Genomic DNA, 21949 nt, shown 5'->3' with positions numbered 1-21949 from the left:
TCGCCAAAAACTTTGCTTCCCTTTTGATTCGCCGAGAATGGAAACCCAACAATCCCTGAAACAAGTCCTAATTTCCCAAAGTTTATGTATGGTCAGTTGGTTTTTGCATTTTCATAATCATATAATGTTAGCGACGATGCGCCAAGGGGTGCGGGGGGCTCAAAATGTATGGGGATGCCTTTTTTGTGCAGTCACACAACAAACGATGTTCCCAGCCGTTCGAGCAGCCACAAATAGGAACGCAACGGTAACAACCATTTTGTGAGGAGATCGTTATCTTGCAGTTGCTCGGTTCAATGGCGAGTAGACGATTAATAGGCTAATTGGCTAGTTAATCTGCCATCTAATCAATTGCACGTACGTTTTTTACAGTTCATCGCGATACTCAGTAAACCTACGAGTACAGATTAATCGGCACTTTCAACGGTGTTTTTATGTTCTCTGACGTGCAACAAAGATATCCTTGCCAATTCGAGCAAATACAACATATTGATAAAAAATATAAAGCCCATCACCGTTCAGCTTACTAATTGGGGTGGGGGCGGAATGAGATCCAATGCGTTCCTATGAGCAAGGCACTGGCGAACAATACGGTGACTGTGCCCACTCTCCACACCGTCCGAGCTAGAATCAACGGCCAGATCTGCGTGAACAGTGGTAGTTCTACAGTGTTCGTTCTGTAGTGTTTCGGTCTGAGACACCCCCCCTGATCCAACAGCTGGCTAGCCGCCAGTTACGTCGTGGCTTGCTGTCGGCAAGGAACTAGATCTCTGTCCGGGGGGGTGGGTGGTGGTTGTGGCCTTGTGGCTACCGATCGTCAGTTCAAGTCATTCCATCAAAGCATGATCGAGTATCACATTGTTTTTCATCTCGCGCGGCATGGGATGATCGTCGGTACACATGTTATAATCTGAAATCCTTTTTCTATAACACCCATAAGACAATTCATAATTGCGCATGTTTTAATATGATTTGTCTTTTTGATCTTTGCATTCGCCCGACACCACTTCAACACCATAGGACACAAAGGGAACACATTTTTTGTCACACTCTACCAGGTGTGAACACCACTCTGCATTTAACTGGAAGGAACAGACATTTTGAGGATCGCCACACACAACATACTCTCCAGTAGCCATACGGATACCTGCGGAAACGAGTTATTACCGTGCACGCACACGCTCAGCATTTTCACATTTTAACTCTGTGCCACGTAGTCATCACCAGAGTCACGAGCATGTTTACGCGGATGGCTGCAGACTTCATCCTCTGCATCGGAGGCACTACCTGTGTTCACATCTACAGCAGAGCAGTCGGCATCCTCCACCTCCCCTGAACCCAGCTCAACCATCTCGCTTGTAGCTTCCGGATCGTGCTCGCCAAATCCCTCCTCCTGTCCACCAATGTTTGGCACGACTTCAGTGGGGCTCTTGTGGAACAGGACTATATCGTCGCCTCTTTTTGCTGCTGCTGTTGCGTCGATGACCACGGCCTATAGGTTCAGATTTTTAGTTCAAGATTCAAAGATTGAACAATAGCTCTGGGTTGTCTAAAGGAAAACAACGAGAAACTTGCATCTGCCTGGCCAACCACAGCTTCACCTTGTTGTTCATTGCAGCTCAAAGCATCCGATACACCATGAATCTCTAGGGGTGGTGTTACATGAGATCTATCCTGAAAAGTAGATTCAGCTTCAATCACGGGACAGCAGCGAGGGAGAAAATGCTTCCAGAGAAAAGGACGCAAGGATTTTCACTTACTTCTTTGGAGACAACGAACGCAGTAGGTGTCTGATCAAGGACGGTTGCCGCCCCAGACCCAGGGTGGCTGCTGAACACCGGTGCCATGGCTGCTCTAGACCGAGTTCTTGAAGTGAAACAGAGGCGAAGCGCTGTTACTCCGCTAGAGACCTCTGTTGTCCAGGTATTTAAGTACTGCGAGCGCAACCGAGAAGAAGCGCCATATCCATTTTGAATTTTGAAAGCACGGGGCACATACGTGTGCTCACATGAGGCACCAGCATGGACAAGTGTAATACCGCATTTACCTCCGCATCATCATCGCATATATTCAAACAATGCCAACAGGCAAGCACTCACCCAGCCGATTTTCTATGCAAATCCAGGCACCAGTAGGCAAAACAACCAGCCATGGGGCAGAAATGGCGAACTAGCCCTACACAGCGTGGCCAAAAACCGCATTTTCATGCTCTACGAATTTTTGTTGGCACACAAAACCTAGTATTGTAGGGTTAACTATTATGTTGACATTTTCACATCGACTAGTGGTACAAAAACTTGTGGATTTTTAGATTTATTGGTCCACACATGACTTGTTCATCAGAACGAAGTTTACATTCAGTAGGATCAAGCGTGCAAGCAAATTCATCCATACATAACACACTGGGGAATCCTACGTTACTCAGCTTGTACATTTGTTCAATGTAAAATCTAAGATGCATTAGGCATGAGCGGCCTAGTGCACGAGGTGCGTCGATGCCCTGTAACACCACAATTTTTGCAAGTGACAGGCTTGTGAGGTTGTTTAGGGACATCACCGCGGTCTGGGCACGTAGTCCTCTTGTGCCCTGGGATCTTACATAAACTGCAGAACATGGCCCTCTTGCTCAGGCCCTCATATGGAGCTTTCTATCTGCTTGAACATGGTCGCCCCACCCCACATTTTTTTGCTGGAGCTGATAGTACAGCGAGAGCATCCCAGTTGCCAGATGCGGTGACATTGTTATCATTGGCAACAACGTCTGCATCAATGATCCCTACCGCCATACCTGAGCCATTGTTCTTTCTGCTAGCTTCTGTAGCTATACTATCCTCAATCCCAAGACCATCCCTGTTTTCAGCCAATGGAGAAGCCTCCAGTATCAGGTCCTTAATCTTTGGTAGTACCAGCTCATATGCAACGATTGAAGAGTCTCCAATCCTCACTAGCTCCATAGCATGCACGTAAAGGGTGGAACTCCGACAAGTGAATGATTGATTAGCAGCTTGGTCTTTCTGGAAGTGAGCTATGTGATGTGGCAAGATGTCCCTAGCATCTTTTGTCCACCTTTTCAATATGTACCGTTTAGGTATCTCCTGCACGCCAACATGATCCATGACCTGAGTAAACAATACAAATCGAGTAAGCCCACCCCAATCTTAAGAATACATACTTTATCAACATAACCCACATGAAAAAGCAGCGACAAAGAATAACCTTCAAGGCATGGCAGCAAAGCATTCCCATGTGTGCAAACTGCCCGCACTCGCAATCAAACCACTCCCCATCATCGAATATGGTTACCATGTATTCCACCTTGCTCCACCTCTCTCGTTTTTCAGCATCATTGTGCCTTGCAATGTATCTTTTCTTCTTCTCCACTTCCTCAACCTGGTATGATCCACCCTCAAACAGATTATCACCAAATAATTCAAACATCTTTCGCGTATAAACCTTACTCGCGTGCCTCTCGATAGCAATATTTGTCCTCATCACGGCACCACTCTGCGGAAGGGGCCACAAATGAAATAAAGAGGCAATTAGTCTTTTTTATATATAGTAGAATCACATTTCATTAAAAAAACAGATGTAAAAACTTGCTCACAATCCTTGTTCTTTTTTCCTGGTAGCTCTCATCCGATTCACGGTCAAATTGAAGCCTCATGTACTGGCGCACGAATACATGCATTGGGCTAGCTGGTGGCATGTAAATCTTCAGCATGTTGTTGGCGCTCTCGCTACGCTGAGTGCTGGTCATCTTTGCACAGAAGACTCCTTTGAAGTATGGCTTCGCCCACTTGTGACATATCTCGTACAGGTTTGTCATGTAATTGTGGCTTTTCAAATTGTATTTCTCAACAACTGCAGCCCATGCCGTCTCAAATTCCTCCACACTTATCATGTGATTTACCACCTTGTGGAATTCAGCCCTGAACTTGCTCTTGCTCGTGTACAGTGCGCCAAGGTTCTCTTTTGCTTTCTTAAGAACATGCCACTTGCACCACCTGTGCACAGTATTAGGGAGCTTGCTTTTGATTGCGACCTCCATGGCTCTTGCTTGGTCTACAATGTGGAAAACAAAGTAAAGCATAGTCAAACATGAGCAACCATCTTCTAGTAGACATCTACATATGCATCGTTTTTGTTCAACTTGGCACAAACCTGTCAATATTGTCTGTGGGTGTTTGCCGCCCATCATGTTGATGAACTCAGAAAATACCCATTGGAAGCTCTCGACTTGTTCATCACGCATCAACACCCCAGCAAGTATTATGCTCTGAAAGTGATTATTTACTCCAATGAACAAGCCAAAAGGCATGTCATACAAGTTTGTCCGGTACGTTGTATCGAATGTGACAACATCTCCAAAGAACTTATATTGCAACTTGCTGTTTCCGTTTGTCCACATAAGGTTTTTGATTCTGCTTTCCTCATCGCCCTGGACTCTGTATGTGAATTCCGGGTTGTTCTGCTGAATTTGTTTGAACACGGCAAGGGTTTTGTTCACATCATCATCAGCTTGGTCTCGGCTTATTCTCCCACACAAATTGTGCAACAACCTTTTTGTGAAAGGAATGCTCTGTGACGAACCAAAAAAGCTCCCAACTATGTTGTACACTTTGTTTAGGTTCACATTGTTGGCCCTAAGCTGTCTCACCAAATCCTTTGTGTACACATCTATGTGTTTGTGGGATGGCCAATGAACCTTTTCCCCGCATCTGAGAGACAGCGAATGATTGTGGCTTGACCAGTGCTCAACAATGTACCATCCATTGTCTGCAACTCTTAGTAATCTGACCATTGCGGGGCACTCGCAACGACAAGATCTGCTATTCTGTTGTTCAGGTTTCCCCTGCAAAACATTTTTCCCAATTGTTAGACATAATAATATGAAAACACAATGGTGTTACGGCCATTCCCAGAATATAAGAATTTTTTGTGAGTTACAAGGATCTAACCGAGCATCCACAAACAATCTCTTGCATACATTTAGTCCTCTCAACATTCAATCGACTCTTGCCGTACCGTATACCAAATCCAATCTCCCATGAATATAGATTGTAAAAATCGTACGCTTCTCCAAGGGAATCAAAACTCATACCAATCTCTGGCTTTACTGCACTTTCTGAAGGTTTGTTAGCATATCTCCTTATGGTTTCTTCCAGTGGAGTAACTCTACCAGCACATGGCATTCTATCAGGGGGAGCGCGCCCAATCCGAAGCCTGAAAATTGATCGACGCTCACTTCTCAGATTGTGAAACTTAGGTATAACTTCAGAAAAGTCTAAATATAAAACTAACATCTTTTCGTGTATGTATCATCCAAGCTGTCACAAATTTTTTGTGACTGGATTTTCCACTAATTTTCTGAACTTGTGCGATTCTAAAAAGATCTCTGAATCAGATACGTGCCTCCTGGTCCACCCCGGCGCCTCTGGGTTAACTTTACCAGTGGACTCAGCAGATTTTGTTGGTGAAAGCGGCCTCTTGCAAGGGGCTCTTATATGCTCAAATGAAGTGTCGATGTGACCAACTACAATCGCGCAAGAAGAGTCGGCAGTTTCCGGCGCCGAATGCCGGATGTCCATCAGCACTAGTGGATCTGGCCGCTCAACGTCGGTAGTGACCTCGGTCAGCGGAAATCTACGGTAACACGGGGAAAAACGAAAAGCATTCAACATATTTTTCACTCCTCACGCATCTAATGGATCCCAAATAACAGAGTGATGCGATAAAAATAGTACCTGTCTACCGGATCTAGCAGAAACTCAAGCCCGTTCTGCACTTGTTCATCACACATGGCCGCACTTCCGTCCGCCACCATTGCTTCACCTTCAGCCGTTTTCGATTCGCAGGGGTGGGGGAGAAGGCTAGGGCCGCCGGGTGAAGGGGAATTGCTCTTTTTTTTTGTAAGAAGTGGAGGCCGCCATATATCCGGCTGTCCCGCACCTACGCGGACATCATTTACTGCAGCAGTGATGGCGAGTTTCTGCATCAGACGGCGGCCTTACGTGTCTCACCGGGGAACAGGACTGTTGTAACGGACCTGAGCCACGAACCGGCTACTGGACGTAACGGAGACTATTCCAGAATGTGCCCACAACCTGGCGTACACAACTATTCACGGCCGTATACCGCCACCCGAAATCATTTTCCTCATACTGTATTCTCTGACATGGACCCAGTAGCACTCATCCCTAGAGACGGACCAACAAACAAGATGAAGTGTCCAGATGTCGCCCTTCTCAGTAACGCCTCTCTCTTGTTTTCCTTCATATTTTCATTTTTTCCTTCCCCCTTTTCTATTTCTTCCATTTTCATTTACTTTTCTACATGTTTTTCATTTGATTTTCCTTTCATTAGCAGTAGCGCTTTCTGCGTGAAACACGCTGCTATAACAACCTTAGCAGCAGCGCGCTTTGCTTAAGCTTGCTACTACTATTGGTAGCTTGGCGAGAACAATAGGGGAATTGTAGTTGCAGTGCTTCTTCGCTGAGATGCGCTACTGCTATAAGCTTAGCTGCAGCGCATTTCTTTTCCACGCGCTAGTGGTAAGTAGTAGTACCGCTTATTTTTGTCCCGCGCTACTGGTAAAATTCTGTGTATAAGTTTTTCCCTAGTAGTGATGATTCACGCTCGACCTTTCGGTCTCAGTGTTTCGAGGCCATACCTGCATATGCTAGGCTCGTCAAGTTTAACCCGAGTATTCCGCGTGTGCAAAACTGGCTTGCACCCGTTGTATGTGAACGTAGAGCTTATCACACCCAATCATCATGTGGTGTCTCGGCACGACGAACTGTAGCAATGGTGCATACTCGGGGAGAACACTTATACCTTAAAATTTAGTGAGAGATCATCTTATAATGCTACCGCCGAACTAAGCAAAATAAGATGCATAAAGGATAAACATCACATGCAATCAATATAAGTGATATGGTATGGCCATCATCATCTTGTGCCTTTGATCTCCATCTCCAAAGCACCGTCACGATCACCATCGTCACCGGCTTGACACCTTGATCTCCATCGAAGCATCGTTGTCGTCTCGCCAACTATTGCTTCGATGACTATTGCTACCGCTTAGTGATAAATTAAAGCAATTACATGGCGATTGCATTTCATACAATAAAGCGACAACCATATGGCTCCTGCCAGTTGGCGATAACTCTGTTACAAAACATGATCATTTCATACAACAAAATTTAGCATCATGTCTTGACCATATCACATCACAACATGCCCTACAAAAACAAGTTAGACGTCCTCTACTTTGTTGTTGCAAGTTTTACGTGGCTGCTACGGGCTGAGGAAGAACCGTTCTTACCTACGCATCAAGAACCACAACGCGGTATAGTGATTGCTTTTTTATCTTTAGAAAGAACCCTGTTCATTGAATCTGATTCAACTAAAGTTGGAGAAACAGACACCCACTAGCCACCTGTGTGCTAAGCACGTCAGTAGAACCAGTCTCGTGTAAGCATACGCGTAATGTCGGTCTGAGCCGCTTCATCCAACAATACCGCTGAATCAAGAATCAACTAGTGACGGCAAGCAATATGTATATACCCACGCCCACAACTCCTTTGTGTTCTACTCGTGCATATAACATCTATGCATAGACCTGGCTCGGATGCCACTGTTGGGGAACGCAGTAATTTCAAAAAAATCCTACGCAGATGCAAGATCCATCTAGGTGATGCATAGCAATGAGAGGGAAGAGTATTGTCACGTACCCTCATAGACCATAAGCGGAAGCGTTATGACAACGCGGTTGATGTAGTCATACGTCTTCACGATCTGACCGATCCTAGTACCGAAGATATGACACCTCTGTGATCTACACACGTTTAGCTCGGTGACGTCCCACGAACTCTAAATCCAGCTGAGGTCGAGGGACAGTTGCGTCAGCACGACGGCATGGTGATGGTGATGATGAAGCTACCGGCGCAGGGCTTCGCCTAAGCGCTGCAATGATTTGGCCGAGGTGGAAATCTGTGGAGGGGGCACCGCACACAGCTAAGATCAACTTTGATGTGTTATAGGGTGCCCCCTCCCCACGTACATAAAGGAGGGAGGGGGAGGCCGGCCGGCCCTCTAGGCGCGCCAAGGGGGGAGGAGTCCTCCTCCTAGTAAGAGTAGGACTCCCCCCTTTCCTGGCCCCACTAGGAAAAGAAGGAAGAGGGAGAAGGAGAAAGGAAAGGGGGGCCGACCCCCCCCCCCCACCCAATTCGGATTGGGCTTGGGGGCGCCCTCCACATGGCTGCCTTCTCTTCTCTCCCACTAAGGCCCAATAAGGCCCATTGACTCCCCGGGGGGTTTCGGTAACCCCCCCCCCCGGTACTCCAGTAAATGCCCGAACTCACCCTGAACCATTCTGATGTCCAAACATAGCCTTCCAATATATCAATCTTTATGTCTCGACCATTTCGAGACTCCTCGTCATGTCCGTGATCACATCGGGGACTCCGAACAACCTTCGGTACATCAAGACACATAAACTCATAATACCAATCGTCATCGAACGTTAAGCGTGCGGACCCTACAGGTTCGAGAACTATGTAGACATGACCAAGACTCATCTCCGGTCAATAACCAATAGCGAAACCTGGATGCTCATATTGGTTCCTACATATTCTACGAAGATCTTTATCGGCCAAACCGCATAGCAACATAGGTTGTTCCCTTTGTCATCGGTATGTTACTTGCCCGAGATTCGATCATCGGTATCTCAATACCTAGTTCAATCTTGTTACCGGCAAGTCTCTTTACTCATTCCGTAATGAAACATCTCGTAACTAACTCATTAATTAGTCACATTGCTTGCAAGGCTTATAGTGATGTGTATTACCGAGAGGGCCCAGAGATACCTCTCCGATACATGGAGTGACAAATACTAATCTCGATCTATGCCAACTCAACAAACACCATCAGAGACACCTGTAGAGCATCTTTATAGTCACCCAGTTACGTTGTGACATTTCATAGCACACTAAGTGTTCCTCCGGTATTCGGGAGTTGCATAATCTCATAGTCATAGGAACATGTATAAGTTATGGAGAAAGCAATAGCAGTAAACTAAACGATCATCGTGCTAAGCTAACGGATGGGTCAAGTCAATCACATCATTCTCTAATGATGTGATCCCGTTCATCAAATGACAACTCTTTGTCCATGGCTAGGAAACTTAACCATTTTTGATTAATGAGCTAGTCAAGTAGAGGCATACTAGTGACACTCTGTTTGTCTATGTCGGATTTCAGGTTCCGGCAGACCCTTGAGGTTCGAACACTGGGGTGCGCGCGAAGATTTCGCCTTCTACCTACCTGCACCCCACCGCCACGCTAAGATCTAAGCTATGGAAAGAACAGCACAAGAGACACAGTGTTTATACTAGTTCGGGCCACCATTGTGGTGTAATACCCTACTCTAGTTTGTGGTGTGGTGGATTGCCTCCTGGACTGATGATGATGAGCAATACAAGGAGGAACAGCCTCGCGGGGGTCTGTTCTTGGCTTGGGGGATGAACTGCTAGGAGGAGTTCAATCACCCTTCTCTCTCTCTGTGTGTGATGCTACTTGATCCGATCCCAGCTTGTTTCTGGGTTGGCCGATCTTCGATCCTCTCTACCCTGGGGGTGGCTAGTCCTATTTATAGGCAAAGGCCCTGGGCCTCTTCCCAAATATTGAGCGGGAAGGGCGCCAACAATTGGCCATTTTGAAGGGGAACATCTGGTACACTTATCCTGACTAAAGTTGGTCCTCGCCTGCCAAAGGCTCTGGTGGTGACGCTGGCTTGGGCTCCACAATGACTTCCTCCCTGCCGTTGGGCTGGTCTTGGTCTCGTTGCACCGAAACGGGTGCCTTTGCTTGATGCTCTCGCCTGCGCTTGCTCCCTTTGCACCAAAGAGGAAAGGAGGACACTGTGCGGGCTGGCGCCCGCCTGTCGCCCTTGATCGTCATGGCTTGCGTCATGGGCACCTCGTGAGGTACCCCGCCTTGATCTCTCCGCCTCCTCACGAGCCAGCCTGACGAGGCCGTGCCTGAGGAAGCTCCGTGTCGTCCGCCCCGCGAGGCTTGGCCCCTCGTGAGGGTCTTGGGTCTGTGTTGATGAAGATGGGCCGTGCTGGGCCCCCCCTTTGAACCACGCCGCACGCCGCAGGCAGGCAAGTCTGGGGACCCCCATTCCCAGAACGCCGACAGTAGCCCCCGGGCCCAAGGCACGCCTGGACTTGGCCGTGCAGGGAGGCGAAAGGGCAAGAGCGAAGCACCGCGGGCCCTAACAGCCTGCGGCCTTGGGCGTCGCGTGGCGGTTGATTGGACGTGAGCACCTCAGCAACCGCGCGTGTTGATAAAGGAGCGGCATCTTCCTAGGCTTTGCTTTTTTGCTTTCTCCGGTTGCTGCTTAGATCCCCTTTCCTGTGCCTCTCCTTCCTTTCTCCAAAATTTCCAGATCTACTTCGACCGCGTGACCTAGGAAGACATGGCGCCTCGTTATTCCCCGGCCAGAGCTTCGTACTCGTCTGCCCTGGATCCGCCGAATGTGTCAAAGGCAAGCCTTGCCTGGTTGCGCCGGATGGCAGCGGCGCAGGGCATCGACGGGGCGAAAGTGTTCAAGGCCGGCTCCGCCACCCCTGAGGGCCAAGGGAGCACCTTCTATATGCTCTTTGTAAGCGCCATTGCTGCTGGCCTGGTGCCTCCCTTCTCCGAGTTCTTCTTCTCTGTCCTTCGTCATTATAAGCTACAAGCTCTGCATCTCCACCCCAACTCCGTCCTTCTCCTGGCAATCTTCGCCTATTACTGCGAGGCTCATGTAGGGGTGAAGCCCTTAGTGGCCTTGCTGCACCACTACTTTTATCTCCGGACCTCTCGCGGTCCTGCTTCCGCGTGCGCGAGCTTCGTCGCGTACGGTGGCGCCATTGCCATTTCGAACCCCGGGAAAAGGATTGAGGGCTTCAGGAGCAAGTGGGTCTTGGCAGATGCTGGGCGCATCCACCCTTGGCTGATCTTGCCCATGGAGCAACCCACGAACTCCAGCGATTGGGGTCGAGCGGAGCTCGCGAACCCCCGCGCGAAGCTGGTGTTGGAGAAGATGGACGCGGATCTGAGGCCGGCCAATACGGTGGCGGTGAAGCTGACCGGCACGTCGCTGCTGAGGGAATTCCTGGAGCACCAGCTGGCTCCGCTTCGGTGGTACTCACTTCCGAAGTGGAGGCCCCATCCGAGCCCCGCGGTCTTGGCCAACGAAGATCTGGCTGCGGTCCTCCAATCTCTGGTCGGGGGCGATGTGGCGAGGTTGGAGGGCGCCCCTACGCCCTTGTTCCTTCGCGACGACTGGGAGCAGGTAGTGGAGTCCATGACCGTCTTCAACGGGGACGGGCCCGTGCCCACGGAGGCTCCTGAGGAACCGGTGGACGTGTCCTCCGATGACTCCAGCGAAGAGGAGGAAGGAGGTGAGCGGGAAAAGGGGCCTGACTCCGAGGCGACTGACGGAGAGTCGAGGGCTCCCCTCCCGCAGCGCAGGTCCCGCGTTCTCCGCCTCTCTCCGAGCGATGACGACGAGGATGATGACGAGGAGGGCGGCGGGAGCTTGCCCCCGATCCCGAAGAAGGACAGGACCGGGCTGATCTCCCGCGGGTCTGCCCCGGCCCCGAGGCGGACCGCAGACACGCCTTCCGCTCCCGAGCTTCCCGAGGTTGACCCTTCCAGCCGGCTTTCAGGCTTCAAATTTGGCCGGAGGCTGCCTGAGCTCACTGGCGACGACCCGTAAGCGCTTGATTCTTGTCTTTATTTCTTGTTCTGCTGCTGAGGCTTGACGTCCGCATCTCTTGGATAGGCTGGCGCCCGCAGCAAAGAAGCCGAAGGGAGCTCCTGAGGTTCCATCCAGGGCAGCGCCTCTGCCCGCGAAAGATGGTGACCGCGACGCACGGGCCTCTCCTGCCCGGTCGTCCTCGCGAGGCCTGGCTGAGCCGGCTGGGGCGAGCTCAGCCCCCATGGCCCAAGCGACTCCCGAGGTGCCTTTGCCTGCTGCCGCCACCACAGCCGTTGGGGCGCAGTAGGCTCCGTCTCAGGATGCTGTGGTCGCGTTGCCGCCTTCTCCTCCTACTCCACCGACTGCTATCTCTTCGACTCCTCCTGCCGTTCTGGATCGTGCTGCTGTTGAGCTGGACCGGCTGCGGCAGGATCTTCTTGGCGCCGACCCTCGCTTGGTGGCCGGGCGCTTAGAGCTGGCTTCAGGATGGATTCGCTCCGACGCTTCGATTCGGGCGGCGCTGGTCCAGGCCTCGACGGCTTGCGATGAGGAGAGGCAGGCCGTCCTTGAGGCGAAGGCTGCTCGTGATGCAGCCCTGGGGGAGGTGGTTGACATCCGTGGTCGCTGCAAGGTGCTGGAGGACGAGTTGCAAGGCCTGCGAGACCAGCTCGCGAAAGAGGCCCGCCTTCGCCAAGAGCAGGAAGAAGGCGTGAAGGCTCGCGAGGCGGCCGTCAAGGACCGAGAGGCCAAGCTCAGGAAGCGCCTTGACCGCCTAGGCGCGCTGAAGCAGGAGTTGGGGGCGAGGAAGGTCGAGCTGGACGACAAGGCCCAGGTTCTTGCCGAGGACCGCGTGGCCTTCGCGGAGATGAAGGCGAAGGCTCGCTCCTCGCTGAGGACGCTTTACAACAGCGGCCTGGAGAGCCCGCTGGCTGGCGCCGAGGACGGCCCCGCCAAGCTGCTTCCCTTCCTGGTTCGTGCTCTTGAAGATGTCGCCCTTGGCATTGGTCCCACGGCCGAGGCCGAGGCGCGTGTCCTGTCTTCTGTAGCGCTGACGCGGGTCCTCACCCACATCTACCTTCGCAATCCCAGTGTCGACCTCGACAGCCTGTTGAAGCCAGCAAGCGGCGAGCGTGCCGCTGCTGCTGCCGAGGCCGTGAAGGGTCGCGCGGAGGCTCTGCTGGGGAAGTTCCAGGCCTTCGGCACCAAGCCGGAGCGAGGCGCTGCCGACCCTGCTGCTGCATGAGGCGAAGCCACTCCGCGCTGTTCCGCCGCTGACAAGTGACACCGTTGTGGCTCTTGTCCTGCCTTCAATTCCTGCACATGTATCATGCCTCGGGGAGGCGTTTAAACTTGCGTTTGGCATTGAGATAACAGTGTGGACTGTAATATTTGCTTTTGAATTCCTTGAAATTTGCGTTTTTCCTTCCTACTTGCTTTATGTTCTATGTCGGCAGAGCCCGGCCCCGCGCATACCTCAGCCGCCGTTAGCCCCGACCGGAAACCAGGACGGGACCAAGGAGTGAGGGGCTACGTGACAAGTTAGGCTCCTGAGTCGCGATGCTCAGGAGTCCCCCTTGGCGCACGAACAGCAAGTAGGGAGGTGAGATGTGGGTGGATCTACCGTTCTACGTCTGCAGAGCCCGGCCCCGCGCATACCTCAGTCGCCGTTAGCCCCGACCGGTAACCAAGACGGGACCAAGGAGTAAGGGGCTACGTGACCAGTTAGGCTCCTGAGTCGCGATGCTCAGGAGTCCCCCTTGACGCTCAAATGGCCTTCGTACCTTGGCTCCGCTCGGGGAGAGACGCGCGACGAACTAGGCCCAGGGGGCCTGGCTGGGTGGCGTGCGTTTGGGCTGCCCAGCCCCCTCGCGCGGCACTCCCGAGGGGAGGCGTTACAATGAGGCTAGACACTGAGCTCTGGGCTCCCTGAGGTTAATGCGGCCCGGGGGCCACCCTCAGTTGTTTATCACCAGCGCGGAGCATAGCGCTTCCGTATGTGTACGGGCATAGCCGCTCCTCGGCAGTGTCGTCAGCCAGCGCGGAGCATGGTGCTTCCACTGGTACGTGGGAGGGGGCTCCCCTCCGGGAGGAGCCCCCGAGGCGTGTACAGCCCCGCCCTGACACGTGTCTGGCATGGTAGGGCCTGGCGAGGTGTATCTAGGCACCCGTGAGCCAGCGCGGGACTCACGGGGCCCTACCTCTAGGCGGGTTGCGCCTGGCACTGGGCCTTATCTTGTGATGTGTTCCTGCAAATTTGGTTAGATGCCGGCACTCTACGTCCTCGGGTCCCGGCCCTCGAGCTGGTCTCAGCCGTGGCTGGTATGCCAGGTCGCGATGCCGTGGACAAGACCAGAGGGTGAGGGCTGGAGAGCCAGTAAGAGCCCTGAGTCGCGATGCTCAGGTACCCCCCCTTTAACGTGCAAGTGGTCGGCATGGAGAAGAAGAGGTGCCATGGACCGGCATCAAATAATCAAGCATGGTGGGTCGAACGCATAGCCGGAAATAAACGCTAAAAGGATACGTGCCGCTGGGTCTGGCCCGAGCGACTTGGGGATGATGCAGCCCGAGGGGCGCCCCCAACAAAGTAAGCTAAAATCATGAAATAAAAGGGACACATGCCGCAGGGACGGACCCACGCGGCCTGGGAATAATGCAGCCCTGGGGGGCGCTCCTAGTTGGAAATGAAACTTGAAAGATGTCACCTGATGATGTTGAGTACGAAGCAGCGTTGGTGTAGCAGACTTGGTGGCTGCGGAAGCCGATCCTCACGAGCCCCCAGGGCCAGGGGCCTTGGGAGGCTCCGGAGGCGCTGGTGGCTCCTCGCGGACCATCTCCATCTCCGCCGGGGCTACGGAACGCCTGGCCTCTTGAGCCTCCATGATGCCCCTCATGAGGCGCTGGTACGTGGCAGCCGCGCTCGGCAAGCCGTGAGGCATGCGAACGTAGCTGTGGGGCGGACCTTCGCAGCGCCCCACTCGCGAGGGCCAGAGGCGCTCCAGAGAGGCGACTCGATTGAGCCCTGGTATGTCGATGCAGACGCGCAGCCCACCATCTTCGCCTGGATGGGGAGCCACAGCTGGTAGGCAGTGGCCGCCTCTCATGACTCTCGACTCCTGTAGCTCCTGAATGGCCTTGCTGACGAACTCCTGAGGGTCTGGCCCTCCTTGCCTTACTCCTTCTTGAGGGAAACATGCTTCGAAACACGCCTCCATGTGGTGCCCAAGCACCTCCCTCGTGATGCTAGCCAGGTCGGTGGCCCTCCAGGGGAGAGCCCCCGAGCCCTGCCTGAGGAGGGCGCCGGGCGCGCTTTCCTATGCAATGGAAGGAGGTTCCCCCTGGGCAGGCGCGGGCCCTGAGGGGCCTGCCTCCTGAGGAGCCGGGCCAGACGATGCCTTCTTCTTCTTGGGGGTGGCCTCGGGAAGCCGCCTGCTTCCGCGATCCGGGTCTTCCAGTGATGTGGCCTGAAAGGCTCGTTCCAGGGAACACACCGCGTCCTTCTCTTCACAGGGCACCATGATGACTCCGCCACTTCCTGGCATCTTGAGGACGTTGTAGCCGTGGTGAGTCACGGCCATGAACTTGGCCAGCACTGGGTACCCGAGGATGGCGTTGTACAACAGGCGAATGTGAGCGACGTCGAAGTCGATGAGCTCGGTGTGGTAGTTGTTGCATGCCCCGAAGATGACAGGGAGGCGGACCTGCCCAATCGGGACCGTGAAGCCGTCGGTGACTCCGGAGAAAGGTTTGGTTGGCTGAAGCTGGTTGTAGGGCACTTGGAGATTGTTGAATGTTTCCACGGACAGAACGTTGAGCCCTGCCTCGCCATCGATGAGGGTCCTGGTGACCAGCACGTTGCTGATGATTGGGGAACAAAGCATCGGGAGGACTCCGGCCATGGCCGCACACTTGAGCTGATCCGCTGAGCTGAACGTGATGGCGCACGCTGACCATCTGAGAGGGCGCGTGGCTTCGAGCTTAGGAAGGACTGCATTCACTTCGCGGGCGAACTGCTTGAAGATGCGTTGAGAGGCTGGGGCTTGAGCCCCGCCCAGGATGCAGGTGATCGCGCGCGGCTTCTGGAAGCCCCCAGCCCCCTCGTCCTGATGGCGGTCCTCGTTTCTCCTTGGCTACGGCGGCAGCGGAGGGAGGCCTGCGTTGCCTTGCGGGCGATCCTCGCGAGGCTAATCCCTCCAGTCTCCCTCGCGAGGCAGGTCTTGCCAGCGATCCTCGCGAGGTCGATCACGCCACCCTTGGCGCGGGCAGCGGTCTTCCCAGCGTCCTGCGTTCCTTCCTCCTCCTCGACCGTAGCCCCGGTCACCGCGGTCGGGATGACGGCCGATCCTTCCTTCTCGCACGACTCGGAGCTCTCGACATTCGTTGGTGTTGTGGGTGTGGAGGTCGTGGTACACACAGTACCGACTGCCCTTGGAAGATTCGGGCTGATCTCTGCCCCGCTTGGTGTCTGGTTCTGCTGCGAGCACGGCAGCCTCCTTGCGCTTCACATCCTTGGCCTTGGGCTTCTTCTCTTCTGGGTCTGCAGCAGGCAGCTCGAGGAGGGAGAGACGCCCTTCCTCAGCCCTGGCGCACTTGGTCGCCAAGTTGAACAGCTCCAAGGAAGTGCACAGGTCTTCATGCATCACCAGCTCCTCCTTCATCTTGACGTCGCGCACACCGTCGGAGAAGGCTGAGATGATGGCCTCCTCGGTTACCTTGGGAATCTTGAGGCGTGCGTTATTGAAGCGCTGGATGTACTTCTGCAGGGTCTCTCCGGGTTATTGCTTGATGCGGCGCATGTCGCTCACGGCGGGTGGCCGGTCACGAGTACCTTGGAAGTTGGCGATGAAGCGGGTGCGCATCTCATCCCAGGAGGAGATCGTGCCTGGAGCTAGGTTCAGGAGCCAGGTGCGGGCCCTGTCCTTGAGCGCCATGGGAAACCAGTTCGCCATGACCTTCTCGTCTCCGTTGGCAGCTTCGATGCCCAGATCATAGAGCTGGAGGAACTCCGCAGGGTCGGCCGTGCCTTCGTAACGAGGAGGCAGGTCTGGCTTGAACTTTCCGGGCCACGCGACGCTGCGTAGCTCGGTGGTGAAGGCACGACAGCCTGTTGTGGCCACAGGAGGCCTTGGGTGACGGAGAGCTTGGTCTTGCAGGTCCCCATGCGCTGCATCTGGGAGCAGCACGGGGTCTTGACGTGCGGGAGCAGGAGCATGGCCGCGACGTGCCGGAGCAGGGAGCACCCGGGCAGCTTCTTGCACGCGAGGAACTTCTTGGCAGCTCTGCTCTTGCCGCGCTGGCACCTGACGGAGCGGGTTCCGCCCAGGGGCCACGCTCCTTGGAGCCTGGGCGCCTTCTTGAGGAGGAGGTGGTTGGGGCGCCCCCGGAGCTTCGTCGCCCGTGCAGGGCGGGGTGCGGTGTAGCAGAACGGACGGCGCAGGAGAGCCCCCTGCGGCGCGGACGAGCTCGGCGACGCGGTCAAGCCATTCTTCGTAGACATCGTCGACGGGACGGTAGCGCAGGAGCTCGTTTGCCGCAATGAGCGCAGCTCGAGCCTCCATGGGTGCGCGGAGCGCGCGGGACGAAGAACCAGCTGGGGTGAGCGAGGGAGTAGCGGTGCGGCCGTCTTGCCGCACGGACGGATGCTGAGACGACGCTTGCTGCTCGTTTCCCGTCGGGCCGGTGGCGGCGTTGACGGCAGGTGACGGGGAACAGCGAGGACTCCCGCCGACAGGAGCCGTCTGGGTGACGCGGGAAGCGAGAGCGGCTCGGCGCTCGGCGCGGGCCCGACGAGCGTCAGACATGGACGCGATGGTCGGAGGAGAACGGGGCGGTGAAAGACGAATCCCGGCGCACCCCTACCTGGCGCGCCAAATGTCGGATTTCGGGTTCCAACAGACCCTTGAGGTTCGAACACTGGGGTGCGCGTGGAGATTTTGCCTTCTACCTACCTGCACCCCACCGCCACGCTAAGATCTAAGCTATGGAAAGAACAGCACAAGAGACACAGGGTTTATACTAGTTCGGGCCACCATTGTGGTGTAATACCCTACTCTAGTTTGTGGTGTGGTGGATTGCCTCTTGGGCTGATGATGATGAGCAATACAAGGAGGAACAGCCTCGCGAGGGTCTGTTCTTGGCTTGGGGGATGAACTGCTAGGAGGAGTTCAGTCACCCTTCTCTCTCTCTCTCTCTCTCTCTCTCTCTGTGTGATGCTACTCGATCCGATTCCAGCTTGTTTCTGGGTTGGCCGATCTTCGATCCTCTCTACCCTGGGGGTGGCTAGTCCTATTTATAGGCAAAGGCCCTGGACCTCTTCCCAAATATTAAGCGGGAAGGGCGCCAACAATTGGCCATTTTGAAGGGGAACATCTGGTACACTTATCCTGACTAAAGTTGGTCCTTGCCTGCCAAAGGCTCTGGTGGTGATGCTGGCTTGGGCTCCACAATGACTTCCTCCCTGCCGTTGGGCTGGTCTTGGTCTCGTTGCACCGAAACGGGTGCCTTTGCTTGATGCTCTCGCCTGCGCTTGCTCCCTTTGCACCAAAGAGGAAAGGGGGACACTGCGCGGGCTGGCGCCCGCCTGGCGCCCTTGATCGTCATGGCTTGCGTCACGGGCACCTTGTGAGGTACCCGCCTTGACCTCTCCGCCTCCTCATGAGCCAGCCTAACGAGGCCATGCCTGAGGAAGCTCCGTGTCGTCCGCCCCGCGAGGCTTGGCCCCTCGCGAGGGTCTTGGGTCTGTGTTGATGAAGATGGGCCGTGCTGGCCCTCCCTTTGAGCCACGTTGCAGGCCGCAGGCAGGCATGTCTGGGGACCCCCGTTCCTAGAACGCCAACAGTAGCCCCCGGGTCCAAGGCGCGCCCGGACTTGGCCGTGCAGGGAGGCGAAAGGGCAAGAGCGAAGAGCCGCGGGCCCTAACAGCCTGCGGCCTTGGGCGCCGCGTGGCGGTTGATTGGACGTGAGCGCCTCAGCAACTGCACGTGTTGATAAAGGAGCGGCATCTGCCTAGGCTTTGCTTTTTTGCTTTCTCCGGTTGCTGCTGAGATCCCCTTTCCTGCGCCTCTCCTTCCTTCCTCCAAAATTTCCAGATCTACTTCGACCGCGTGACCTAGGAAGCCATGGCGCCTCGTCAGTCCCCGGCCGGAGCTTGGTACTCGTCCGCCCTGGATCCGCCGAATGTGTCGGAGGCGAGCCTCGCCCGGTTGCACCGGATGGCGGTGGTGCAGGGCATTGACGGGGCGAAAGTGTTCAAGGCCGGGTCCGCCACCCCTGAGGGCCAAGGGAGCACCTTCTATCCGCTCTTTGTAAGCGCCATTGCTGCTGGCCTGGTTCCTCCCTTCTCCGAGTTCTTCTTCTCTGTCCTCCGTCCTTATAAGCTACAGGCTCTGCATCTCCACCCCAACTCCGTCCTTCTCCTAGCCATCTTCACCTATTACTGCGAGGCTCACGTAGGGGTGAAGCCCTCAGTGGCCTTGCTGCGCCACTACTTCTATCTCCGGACCTCTCGCGGTCCTGCTTCCGCGTGCGCGAGCTTCGTCGCGTACGGTGGCGCCATTGCCATTTCGAACCCCGGGAAAAGGATTGAGGGCTTCAGGAGCAAGTGGGTCTTGGCAGATGCTGGGCGCATCCACCCTCGGCTGATCTTGCCCACGGAGCAACCCACGAGCTCCAGCGATTGGGGTCGAGCGGAGCTCGCGGACCCCCGCGCGAAGCTGGTGTTGGAGAAGATGGACGTGGATCTGAGGCCGGCCAATACGGTGGCGGCGAAGCTGACCGGCGCGTCGCTGCTGAGGGAATTCCTGGAGCACCAGCTGGCTCCGCTTCGGCGGTACTCACTTCCGATGTGGAGGCCCCATCCGAGCCCCGGGGTTTTGGCCAACAAAGATCTGGCTGCGGTCCTCCAATCGCTGGTCGGGGGCGATGCGGCGAGGTTGGAGGGCGCTCCTACGCCCTTGTTCCTCCGCGACGACTGGGAGCAGGTAGTGGAGTCCATGCCCGTCTTCAATGGGGACGGGCCCGTGCCCACGGAGGCTCCCGAGGAACCGGTGGACGTGTCCTCCGACGACTCCAGCGAAGAGGAGGAAGGAGGGGAGAGGGAAAAGGGGCCTGACTCCGAGGCGACTGATGGAGAGTCGAGGGCTCCCCTCCCCCGGCGCAGGTCCCACGTTCTCCGCCTCTCTCCGAGCGATGACGACGAGGATGATGACGAGGAGGGCGGAGGGAGCTTGCCCCCGATCCCGAAGAAGGACAGGACCAGGCTGATCTCCCGCGGGTCTGCCCCGGCCCCGAGGCGGACCGCAGACGCGCCTTCCGCCCCCGAGCTTCCCGAGGTTGACTCTTCCAGCCGGCTTTCAGGCTTCAAATTTGTCCGGAGGCTGCCTGAGCTCACTGGCGACGACCCGTAAGCGCTTGATTCTTGTCTTTATTTCTTGTTCTGCTGCTGAGGCTTGACGTCCGCATCTCTTGAATAGGCTGGCACCCGCAGCAAGGATTTTTTTTGAAATACTACGTTCCCCAACACATAGGTTTGTGGTAAACTACTCACGCTTCATCGGAAGGGCAATAGAGTTGATGTAGAAGCCCTCCGCGATCGAATCCCCCTCCGGCGGGGTGCCGGAAAAGGCCCCTAGATGGTATCTCATGGGTACAGACGGTTGCGGCGGTGGAAAAGTGTTTTCGTCGATGCCTCTGGCGGTTTGGGAATATATGTGAATATATAGGCGAAGAATTAGGTCAGGGGAGTCACGCGGGGGCCACAAGGAAGGGGGCGCCCCCCCTTGGGTCCGCCCCGTGGATCTTACGACTTGATCTCCAAGTCTTTTGGGTGTCTTCTGGTCCAATAAAAATCATCGCGAAGGTTTTATTCCATTTGGTATTCCTTTTCTGTGAAGCTGAAAAACAAGGAAAAAACAGAAACTGGCACTAGGCTCTAGGTTAATAGGTTAGTCCCAAAAATAATATAAAATAGCATATAAAACATCCAAAACATATAATATAATAGCATGGAACAATAAAAAATTATAGATACGTTGGAGACGTATCAAACGACATCAGCGAAAAAAGTGTCCGAATCTGTGCGCTAGAGGTATGTTGCCTACAACCACAAAACTCCAGCCATGATTAAACTCACCCACTGGCGCCGTTTCGATCCACCCTCGGCCACCCTGATGCCACCTAACGGTGCGCACATGCACCAGCAACCCGTAGAGGCCAAGATATCGTCCAACAATCACCAGAATCGGCTGGACCAGCAAGTCTGCCCTGCCCTACTATCTATCAGCAACTGACCGTCGGTTGGATGACGTGGCCAGAGTTTACAGTGAGCCCACATGCCTGTATCCACGTAATGGTCAAAGGTGTTGACCCAACGGAAATGGTGCGTTTGGCCTTATGTGAGGATCAGCTAGAGGGAGAAGGATAACAGTGAGGTGAGTTTGTTGCCATGGGTCAAACTGGGTAGAACTATGGAACCGAGGGCATGAAAATAGAAATCCCAATGATCTTACGCGACAGATTGGGCTATCATAGGTTACATTCTGGGTCGTCAATAAAAATGGCAATCAGTGACATTATTTGGCTCGTCACCTAAAATGCGATCTTGCGTGACGGAAGAAGTGGTACCATCAAAATTTTATTTTCCATGATGACGCTTCGATGACAGTGGGGGTGACAGCGGGAAAATGTCACGGGGGTATTTTCCACAACAAAAGACGGTTATGCGTGACACAAGTGAAATGTCGCAAAATAGATGAAATTTTGCAGTGGGAGAAAATGTTTTCTCAAAATGTCACATAACATAACACTGTTCAAAAATCAATGGTAGATCAACATGTGTGTCAATGAATAAAGTTTAGTTTACTTCGGAGGTTGAATTCATCATGTGTGTTGTCAAACGTACAAAACCATATGTTTGTAGTAAGTGCCATAGTGATCCTAGAAATGTTCACTAGGGTAATTGCTTAAATATTAAGTACCTCAGTTGGACGAAAATTTTGCTTCTTGTCCTTAGAGAAGATGAAGAGATTGTTGTAAATAGTTACACAAATTATTTGTTGTAAAGGTTACACAAGACAACTTCATAACTGATATAAATAAACTATTCGGGCTATAAATTATGAAACGATTTTCAAGAAATGAACATAATTGTGGATATTATAAATGATTTAGATTGAGGCTTGATAAGACTTCAATATAATATTATATG

General features: G+C 53.9%; 1 protein-coding gene across 2 annotated transcripts; it reads right to left on the bottom strand.

Moving 5' to 3' along the window:
• Nucleotides 1–2282: 2282 nt before the first annotated feature.
• LOC119270272 (protein FAR1-RELATED SEQUENCE 5-like) lies at nucleotides 2283–5969 on the bottom strand. Of its 2 annotated transcripts, XM_037552266.1 has the most exons (7): nucleotides 5745–5969; nucleotides 5413–5643; nucleotides 4959–5223; nucleotides 4162–4852; nucleotides 3605–4062; nucleotides 3217–3504; nucleotides 2283–3119 (listed from the first exon to the last, which is right to left on the bottom strand). In XM_037552266.1, the coding sequence occupies exons 1-7, from the start codon at nucleotides 5822–5824 to the stop codon at nucleotides 2649–2651; spliced, it is 2484 nt and encodes an 827-aa protein (XP_037408163.1). In that variant the 5' UTR covers nucleotides 5825–5969; the 3' UTR covers nucleotides 2283–2648. The 2 variants fall into 2 exon arrangements, with proteins under 2 accessions (XP_037408163.1, XP_037408172.1); XM_037552275.1 differs by lacking the exon at nucleotides 5413–5643 and having other exon boundaries at nucleotides 5745–5967.
• Between the last annotated feature and the right edge of the window lie 15980 nt (nucleotides 5970–21949).

Source organism: Triticum dicoccoides, chromosome 1A (genome assembly GCF_002162155.2).
Source record: "Triticum dicoccoides isolate Atlit2015 ecotype Zavitan chromosome 1A, WEW_v2.0, whole genome shotgun sequence".
Lineage (NCBI taxonomy): Eukaryota > Viridiplantae > Streptophyta > Magnoliopsida > Poales > Poaceae > Triticum > Triticum dicoccoides.
The sequence above is the reverse complement of the archived record's forward strand: the minus strand, read 5'-3'. Positions and strand labels throughout refer to the sequence as shown.

What these genes read in the sequence shown, in the direction of transcription:
- LOC119270272 (XM_037552266.1), bottom strand. Translation starts at nt 5,824, where the DNA reads ATGGTGGCGGACGGAAGTGCGGCCATGTGTGATGAACAAGTGCAGAAC. An exon ending in CCCACAGACAATATTGACAG is followed by an intron (nt 4,063 to 4,161) that starts GTTTGTGCCAAG and finishes TCCACATTGTAG; the next exon opens with ACCAAGCAAGAGCCATGGAG. An exon ending in TTTGCTGCCATGCCTTGAAG is followed by an intron (nt 3,120 to 3,216) that starts GTTATTCTTTGT and finishes TTGTTTACTCAG; the next exon opens with GTCATGGATCATGTTGGCGT.